The sequence below is a fragment of the Catharus ustulatus genome, chromosome 11 (assembly GCF_009819885.2).
Source record: "Catharus ustulatus isolate bCatUst1 chromosome 11, bCatUst1.pri.v2, whole genome shotgun sequence".
In the NCBI taxonomy this organism is placed as follows: domain Eukaryota; kingdom Metazoa; phylum Chordata; class Aves; order Passeriformes; family Turdidae; genus Catharus; species Catharus ustulatus.
Genome location: NC_046231.1, coordinates 13044851 through 13053942, shown reverse-complemented (window position 1 = coordinate 13053942; position 9092 = coordinate 13044851). Strand labels below are relative to the sequence as shown.

Below are 9092 nucleotides of genomic sequence, written 5' to 3'. Positions count from 1 at the left end.
CATACAAACAGTGCTTGCTCTGAATGAGCACAAAGTTCTGGAAACCTTCAGAACTCATCAGCGCATGATAAGGAGAGATCCCTCAAAGAACTGTATAGAAAACTGTCATGGGAATGGCACCTAACAGCACTATGTGGTGTCACAGAGATGAAAGCCCAGTCTCCTTTGGTTTGTCCTGCTTGAAAGCCTGTGAATTGTCACTGGTTAAATAAGGATGCAGACACAAGTTTCCCCTGTCTGTGCCAGATAATATTTCCATAATTGAAATAGCTTCTCTCTTTTGTAGTGAAACTGTGAGCTTTTCCCTGCCAAGTGCCCTTTCATCATTGCTCCAAACGAGCACCTTTTCCTAGGAGGAGCCAGGAGCTGGGGGCTGCCTGTATTTGTGAATAGAGTGGCAGCCTGGGCAGGTAAGCTGTGTACACTGGTGAATGGTCCTGGGTGAATTCATGGTAAGCTCTGGGTATAGCTGGAGAAAGAGGAGGCAGGGACAGCCTTGCTGGGCAGTCTGCTGCACCCTTCCTCTTTGGGCTTACCAGGGGGGATGGGGGTGGGCTGTGGAAAGTGCATTGCAGGAGAGAACTTTGCTCCATGTAGTGTGGGACAAGCCTATCCAGGCAGCTGTGGATAGGGTTTGTCAGTGCATGAGTGTCCTGCAAAAAAGATTGGGCAAACCAATTTTCCCTTACTTGAAGACTGGTTGCCTTTTTCCAACATTTCTGTTCTGGAAGAGGCAAGATCCTGTTGCAGTGGCAGAGAAGGCACTGAGCTTTTGCTTTGGAGCCATGAGTGGAAGATTTTTAAGGCTGAGAAGATGATTCCAAGATTGGGCTTCTTGTGCCATCCCAGTGAGGCTGGAGCCTCTTGCTCCTCCCTCTCTGAGCATAGATCCATAATGGTGGGAGGGGATTTTCAGCATCTCAGCTATGGCATGAGCATCTCTCATAGGAACAGCCAGCAGGAGCTGTGCAACTTGTCCAGGGTGCAAAAAATCTATCAGTAAAGGTGTGAAATCTCAAGGGCCAGACCTCAGAAAGGACTGCAGGTAGCAAAGCATAATTGTGTTCAGTGTTTTTATTTGTATGAAAGAAGGACTGTCCATTTGCATTTTTTTTACCTTCTACTCTACAGAGATAATAATGTAGAAAACATTAACAGCCCTTTTTCCCTGTGCCAAGGGGACACAGCAGCAGGTAAAGCTGCCAACCCACAGGGACCCTCAGGTTATGGCTTGCAGCCCATGGGCTGGAGCACCCAGATAAATGGGAGAAAGGGAGGAGAATATAAGGGATGGAGCCCAGAGCCACTGAGCAGAGAAGCTGTCTGGGGCTGCTGTGTTGGTGTGGGAGATGAGCTGCACCTCTTTGGTTTGAGGTTCTTCCATCAGAGGAAGACTGGAAAGCTTTGGTGCCACTTCTCAGGTCGGTGCTAATGAGGAGACTTGCTCCTCATTGCAGCACTAATGAGAGATTAGAGCTCCCCTGCAGCCTTGAAACCAGAATCAAGCTGTATCAAAGCACCAGTCCGAATTAAGAGCCTTTCCCAGTGGCTGGTATTTTACAGCCCAGTGGCCAATTTCTAAGTCGTAGAGGCCAATTATTTCCGAAGCCTTTGGTGTGCAGCTAATGAAGGCTTGGAAGGGCTCTTCTAAGTGTTTTTTCTAAGCCCTGTAGTCGGCAGAGATGTAATGAAGGTGGCAGGCACAATTAGCCATCTATAATTCCTCCTAGCAGCTGATTAAAGTCTCTTTATCCGTCTTACCAAGATCAGAAGGCCACATATTTGGGAAATCAAAAATGCATTAGAGGCTGTCAGCCAACAGCAGGGCCTGTGTGCTGAGCAGTGGCCTGTGCCAAGAGTGGCACAGACTGCTGTGTGTCCCCCGTGTCAGCAATGGGTCCCTCATTCCTGTGGGGTGCAGCTTCCCCCGTGCACATCCTCTGCAGGATCAGTCACCCCATCCTGTTATCCTGGCACCCCCTTCACTTGCGTGGAGCGAGGAGTGGCATGGCATGGCATGGCATGGCATGGCATGGCATGGCATGGCATGGCATGGCATGGCATGGCATGGCATGGCATGGCATGGCATGGCATGGCTCGGCTCTTCTCCAAAGCCTCCCAGTGCAGGAGGGCACCAGTGGGCTGTTGGCTGCTGCGGAGACATGCAGGGATGCTGGCCTCATCTGCACCCAGCGACTTAGGAGGGGTGTGAGCTGCAGCTGCCTTCCATGACTCCGGTAATGCCCCTTGGTGGCAATTTCATGCCTAGGTGAACAGAGCAGGATGAGGAAGGCCCTGTGGTGATAATTTCGGGGATAGTGAGAGCACGGGCGGCCAGCCCGGCCCCGCGCTGGGAGCCGGAGGCGCTGCTGTGTTCGCAGGAGCGCTCGGAGCGCGGGGATGCCGCGGGGCTGTGAGCTGTGAGCAGGACGGGGCTGTCCCGTGAGCTCCGCCGGGGGTTCCCACGGCGCCTCCCGCCCGTCCCCCGGCGCCCCCTCCCCATGGCCAGGGGCGGGGGGTCCGCGCAGCCCCGCGCCCGCCCCCGGGGCCCCGCGGAGGGGCCGCGCTCCGCCGCCCGCCCGGCACAGCCCAGCCGCGATGGAGCGGGCGGCGGGCGAGGCCCGGCCCCTGCTGCCGCCCGCGGGCCGCTCCGCCGGGCTCTCCGCGCCTGGGCTCTCCTCCGCCGGCGCCGTCTTCATCCTGCTCAAGTCTGCGCTGGGCGCGGGGCTGCTGAGCTTCCCCTGGGCCTTCGGCAGGGCCGGCGGGGCCGTGCCCGCCCTCCTGGTGGAGCTGGTAAGGGCGGGTCGGGGCGGGGGACGCAGGGAGCCCGGGGGGACGGCGCGGAGGGACGGGACGCACCTGCTCTGCTACCTGGGGAGCTGCCGGGGACCCCTCGGCACGGCACCCCCGGCCCGACCCCCGCCATCCTCAGTTTGTTGCTGCGGTGCCACTTTCGGGATGCTCTTTGCAGCTGAAGCCGCACTTGTAGCTGGCTTGTAGCTCAACTCAAATAAATGTGTGTCTGCTCGCGTACATGCCCCAAACCCCCAAAGTATCACATAATGCTGTGTCTTCATCCTTTTGCTGACCTTTGGTACCCAGGCCACAAGGTGATGTGGCCGGTAAGTCCCTGGCCGTGGGCTGTGTCCCCCGCTGCCCTGGGGTGATGCAGGGTGTCCGTGGGGTGTGTCTCCCCCTGCCCTGGGGTGATGCAGGGTGTTCATGGGCTGGGTCCCCCGCTGCCCTGGGGTGATGCAGGGTGTTCATGGGCTGGGTCCCCCGCTGCCCTGGGGTGATGCAGGGTGTTCATGGGCTGGGTCCCCCGCTGCCCTGGGGTGATGCAGGGTGTCCGTGGGCTGTGTCCCCCGCTGCCCTGGGGTGATGCAGGGTGTTGTGCTGCTGCCCGCTCTGTCCGCAGGGCTCGCTGGTGTTCCTGGTGAGCGGGCTGGCCGTGCTGGGCTATGCCGCGGCGCTCAGCGCCCAGCCCACCTACCAGGGCGTGCTCCGGGCCGTGTGCGGGCCGGCCGTGGGGAAGCTCTGTGAGATCTGCTTCCTCCTCAACCTCTTCATGATCTCCGTGGCCCTCCTCAGGGTGGTGGGCGACCAGCTGGAGAAACGTGAGTTGTTTCCCCTCGTTGTGTTTGGGGCTTGCTTGGGGCTGGCAGCTCTCGGGAGTGAGGGGAAGGTGGTCCCGCTTGGGGTCACCCCCAGGGTTTTCCTGGAAATTCTGAGGATATGGGGCTGCCTAGTTCTGCCATGGTGTGATGCTCCCGACCTCCTTGGAGCATCTTTCAGGGCGCAGCTGACCCCCTGCTGCCCCCCCCAGTGTGTGACTCCCTGTACCCCAATGGGACACTGAGTGGGGCCCCCCAGCTGCCCCCCTGGTACGTGGACCAGCGCTTCACCCTCTCAGCTCTCTGTGTCCTCGTCATCTTCCCGCTCTCTGTCCCCAAGGAGATCGGCTTCCAGAAGTACTCCAGGTACTACCTGGGCTACCCCTGTGGTGACCCACCCCTAGGTACCCTGTACCCCAGATAACCTCCTCCCAGGACTCTGTGGGGCCATGGGAGCCTCCTTCCTCCCTTCCTCTTCCTCTCTTCCTCCTGGCTGTGTGCTGATGCTCTCCCATGCCCTGACAGCATCCTGGGCACGCTGGCTGCCTGCTACCTCACTCTGGTCATCATCCTGAAATACTACCTGCAGGCAGAGAGCCTGCGTTTGACTGAGCCCCCCCAGCCCTCCAGGTAGGAGGGTCAGCCCCATGTCCCTCCTGCCCTGAGCTCTGTGGCATGAGCAGTGACATGGGGCAGGGGTGGAGGCAGGGCAGGGGTGGTGCTGGATGCTGTGTGTGGTGGGGGTGAACTGGGGACAACTCACAGTGGATGGTAGTTCCCAGCCCCAGCTTTCACCCCAGCAATACCCCTTTATCCCAGAATCACTGGGCAAGAAATTCCCATGGTGGCATCCAGGCTGCACTGTTTGACATGAAGTTTTCCTCTCCATGAGAGCCTCATGCCCTTTGCTCTGTGCTCCCTTTATGCATGCCACAGGTCCTCCTCCTGGACCTCCATCTTCAGTGTCATTCCCACCATCTGCTTTGGCTTCCAGGTAGGTCACCCTGGCCCCTCTGGCCCCAGCGACCAGGGCAGTGCTGGCAGCCCCCTATGGCATCCCAAACCATGGGGATGCCATGCCTTAAAGGACAGGTTGCAGGGAAGGGGACCTGTAGCTGTCACCAGAGGTGGCTGTGGGGCAGGACACAAGTGCGTGGGAAGGGGGCAGAGCAGGGCACCCATAGGTGGGAGGGAGGATGCTGGGGGTGGGGGCTGTCCCTGCATGGGGCCCCAGCACCGTCCCCCCTTGCCTTGCAGTGCCACGAGGCATGTGTGGCCATCTACAGCAGCATGCGCAACCAGAGCTTCTCGCACTGGGTCACCGTCTCTGTGCTCTCCATGCTCATTTGCCTGCTCATCTACTCCCTCACTGGTAACCCCAGCACCGAGCCCTTCACTCCTTGCCCCCAGGGTCCCCTCTCCCCTTGGCTCATCCATCCTCCTCAGAGCTCCTCTGTCCTGCTCACTGCACATCTGCCCCCCCACCTCCCTGTCAGCAGGGCTCTATGGCTACCTGACCTTCGGCGAGGCCGTGGCGTCCGATGTCCTCATGTCCTACCCAGGAAATGACCCGCTTGTCATCGTTGCCCGCCTGCTCTTCGGCGTCTCCATTGTCACCATTTACCCCATTGTGGTGCTACTGGGCAGGTGAGGGGAGTGGTGACAAGCTGGGTGTCCCCCCAGCTGGTGCAGCTCCCCTGGCTGCCGTCAGCCCCCCAATCCTCTCTCCCAGATCTGTGGTGAAGGACCTGTGGGCAGCCCCGAAATGCAGGGCTGTGGCAGCGTCTGAGGCCCAGGAGCGGCGGGGCCGGGTGGCACTGACGGTCACCTGGATGGCCGCCACGCTGGGCATCGCCCTCTTCGTCCCCGACATCGGCAAGGTCATCGAGCTCATCGGCGGCATCAGCGCCTTCTTCATCTTCATCTTCCCAGGCAAGAGTAGGCACGGGGTCACTGGTGCACCACTGGGGCCTGTCCTGGCCCGTTTTGGGGGGTGCAGAGCTGTCCCTGGGGGGGACGCTGCAGCAGGGTTGGGTTGGGGCTGAGCTTCTGCCCTGACAGCAGGGCTGTGCCTCGTGTGCATGACTGGGACCCACAGCCTCGGGCCGCGCAAAAGGTGAGTGTGTGGGTGCTCAGTGGTGGGGGGCAAGGGAAGGGGCAGGGTGTGGATCCCATGGGCTGTGGCCCAGGCAGATCCCTGGGGGTCACCCTGGTCAAGGTGGGACCCCTGCAAGGAGGGGGATTTGGGTGTGGAGGGAAATGCTCTACTGGGGCTGTGCCTGGGAATGTCCCTGGATACCAGGGCTGTGTCCAGGCATCAAGGAGGTGCCCAGCTACCAGAGTGACTTTAGGGGCAGAAGAGCTGTGGGGTTTGGTGGCACTGGGACACCCGGTGGGAGCTAGGGTGGGGTCAGGTTGGGGGTCAGAGGGGCAAGGTGCCCCAAGACAGGAGGCCATCAGGTGTTGAGTGTCTGATGTGCCAGGGCAGTGTGTCCCCATCACTGCTCCTGTCTGGAGGGGCTGGGGCACATGTCAGGGAGGCCTGACATGGTGCTGGTGGGTTTTGGGATAACTATGTGCTTAAGAGTGTCTGTGGTGCCCCTGGGGGAGCAGCAGAGTATAAGGAGGTTATGTGAGGTTATGTGATGGAGGTTGTGTGGTGGGTGGAGGCAGCACCCCAGGACATTGGGGTATTTGTCAGAGGGTGCTCTGGGGAGCTGTGAACATCTGGGGAGGGGTGAGGGTGCCCAAAGGGTGCCAAAGTGCTGGGGTGGGGGGCAAGGCAGAGGGTCAGCAGGGGCACCCAGGTGGGTGACAAGTCTTGGAGAGGTCCCTTGGGGAGACCTGCCAGAGCATGAGCCCACCATGAGGAGAGGGACACACGAGCTGGGGCGATGGAGACTGCGAGGGGACAACCCAGGAAGGAGCACGGTGCTGAGAACTCACCGACAGAGCAGCAGCCGGGTTAGGGGTGAGTGCTGCGTCCCAGGGGCTGTGTGCCTGGGGAGGAGGGAGCAGGAGGTGCTGACCCAGGGGTCTGGGGACTGGGGCTGGAGCCGGGAGGGGACAGGGCTGGCAGCATGTGGTGATGGGATGGAGCAGGGGGTGTGTGTGAGTGGCTGTGCCCCAACACAGGGTGGGTGGGTCTGGGTCTCTGCTCCTTCAGGAAGGGCAGAACTGGGAGTGATCCCGTGATGGCATCTGCTGGCTTTTTGACCGAGGTTTGTGTCATTGCAGTGGAGGCTGGGGCTGGCCCAGAGGGGCTGCTGGGCTCTTCAATCATGGACTGGGAGTGATGCAGAGGAGCAAGGCAGAGGAGGCTGACCCTGCAGAGAGCTCCCCAGCCAGAGGAGCTGGGGTACAGGGCTGGCCTGTGACCGAGGTCAGCTCTACCCCGGCAGCCTCTGCTCGTGTTGCTGCAGGGCTGCTCTCATCGCCTGGGGCGTTCTCTCCGTGCTCGGCGGTGCCTTCGTCTGCGGGCAGAGCGCTGCCCTGGCCGTGCTGGGGTTGCTGCACTGAGGGACCACAGAGCACCCCGTGACCCCACCGTGACCCCCCGTGACCCCACCGTGACCCCACCGTGACCTCACTGTGACCCCACCGTGACCCCCCGTGACCCCTCGCAGTCCTGCCCCGGACAGATGTCCCGAACACGGCCGCACCACTGGATCCCATGGCGGTTTTATTTGGCATCGCCGTTGTACAGTGGCTAATAAAGACAGGAGAGGGTATTGGCAAGGGTCCTGTGCCACACACCCTGAGGGACCCCCACACACGGCGGGGTGGGTGTGGGATCAGCACAGACAGACAGACACACAGACAAAGTACAGACCCCAGGAAGGAGGGGAGGCAGCCACCCTCACGCCTGCAAGGCACCTGCAAGCTGCAACTGTGCACATGCAAAGGAAACCCCTTGGGACTCCCCACAGCTGGAAAGGACTAAGGGGCACCTTGGGAGCAGGGAAACCCCCCCTCTACCACCACCCTGACTGCCCCCTGGGTCACGGGTCCCCATCCCTGCAGGCACTCACACACTGCACCAGGCACAGCCTCAACCCCCCCAGTCTCCTCCCTGGGTGGCCTCTGGGGACTTGCACAGACCCCCAAACTGCTTTCAGGGGGGCTCCAGCCTCCCAGCTCCCACTCCCATTCCTGCTTCCTACTCCCTGCCTGCTCCCATTGCCCCCCCTCCCTGTGTCTGGGGGATGTCCCCCTCCCCAAACCCTGCCAGCCCCTCCCTGGCAGTCCTTCCCCCCGAGACCACCCCACGCCAGGGAGAGATGACCCAGGTGATGGGGTAGCTGGGGGAGGACTCTCTGGGGTGGGGGACACACACACGGGGGTTTCCTTCACTGCAGCCAGGTCACACTGACACCTCCCCCAGCCACGGCCACCCCGCAGAGGGGACAGGTGCTGGTGGGCTGCCGGCACTGACGGTCACTCTCGGCTCAGGGTGCACCAGGCAGCTGCAGGGGAACATCACTGCAGGTCACACCTGCCCAGCCCCACGTCACCCTCAGCCCCAGCCCAGCCAGCTCAGCCCATGCTGTCCTTCACACCCTGCCACCTGCCCACCCTTGCTGTCCAACACCTGGAGAGGTGCTGGCTGCCCAGGGTCCCTGTCCCCTCCCTCTGGGATGGCTGTCCTCCTACCTGGCACAGCCACGCTGGAGATGGCCTCAGGCTGGCTGAGCGTGTCCACCTTGACGTGCTGGAAGCCCTTGCAGGTGGCACTCTGCAGGTGCCTGCACCAGGGTGGGAGAGAGTGAGTGACACCCAGCCCCCCAGAAACACCATCCCAGCCCCCACTGCACCACGGGCTCTGGCAGGGCTGGGTGCCAGCAATCCTGCTCACTTCCCCTGTGCAGAGCACCCTGCCTTGGAGCAGGACACTGACCCTTCCCATCACCACATCCAAAGGCACTCCCAGGTGCGAGAGAGACCCACCCCAACCCACCTGTCCTGTTTGCAGGGACAGCCCTAGGACAGACAGACAGACAGCTCCTCAGCCCTGCTATCAGACAGGGGACAGAGCTTGGGGTTCAGCTGTTCCAACAACCCTCCACACCCAAGCATCCCAAAATGGGTTTTTTCATCTCCTCCCCTACCTCTTCCAGTCCTCCTCAGTCTCCCAGAACTCATAGATGATGAAGGTGACCCCATCAGGCAGCTTCACTGCAGTGACACTGGCAGAAATGGGGAGAGGGGGTGAGCCCCCAGCACGGGGTATGCCTCCCTCCTCTGCAGCCACAGGTGTGCTCTAGGGTGGGCTACCGAGGGTGGACCCAGCCCCAGCAGCCCAGGCAGGGGAGCCCTGCCCCCATCCCAGCACTCCTCAGCCCATGCAAAAGCAGTGTTGGTCAGAGCATGACTAGATCCCAAATCCTGGCTGGTTTGCCTCAGTCCTTCACTTGGCTCTCACTGCAGCCCCTGCCAAGCCCCCCACCTCCCAGCCCCCCAGCATGCAGCTGCTGATGG

At 61.2% G+C, this 9092-nt stretch overlaps 2 protein-coding genes across 2 annotated transcripts in view; one reads left to right on the top strand and one right to left on the bottom strand.

Annotated features, from left to right (window-relative positions):
- The first annotated feature begins 2598 nt into the window (after positions 1-2598).
- Positions 2599-7439, top strand: SLC38A8 (solute carrier family 38 member 8). Its single transcript, XM_042779632.1, is given in 10 exon segments — positions 2599-2793; positions 3419-3617; positions 3827-3980; positions 4140-4244; positions 4551-4608; positions 4872-5092; positions 5094-5261; positions 5347-5546; positions 5679-5730; positions 7037-7439. Coding segments are annotated over 10 exon segments (1449 nt in total). The 3' UTR covers positions 7134-7439.
- NECAB2 (N-terminal EF-hand calcium binding protein 2) overlaps positions 7280-9092 on the bottom strand; it is a 72961-nt gene continuing 71148 nt past the window's right edge. The window contains exons 11-13 of the mRNA XM_033069833.2: positions 8723-8800; positions 8268-8359; positions 7280-8080 (exon numbers count right to left, since the gene is read on the bottom strand). Coding sequence (XP_032925724.1) covers positions 8052-8080; positions 8268-8359; positions 8723-8800 — 199 coding nt within the window. The 3' untranslated portion in view covers positions 7280-8051. The remainder of the gene's footprint in view (positions 8081-8267; positions 8360-8722; positions 8801-9092) is intronic.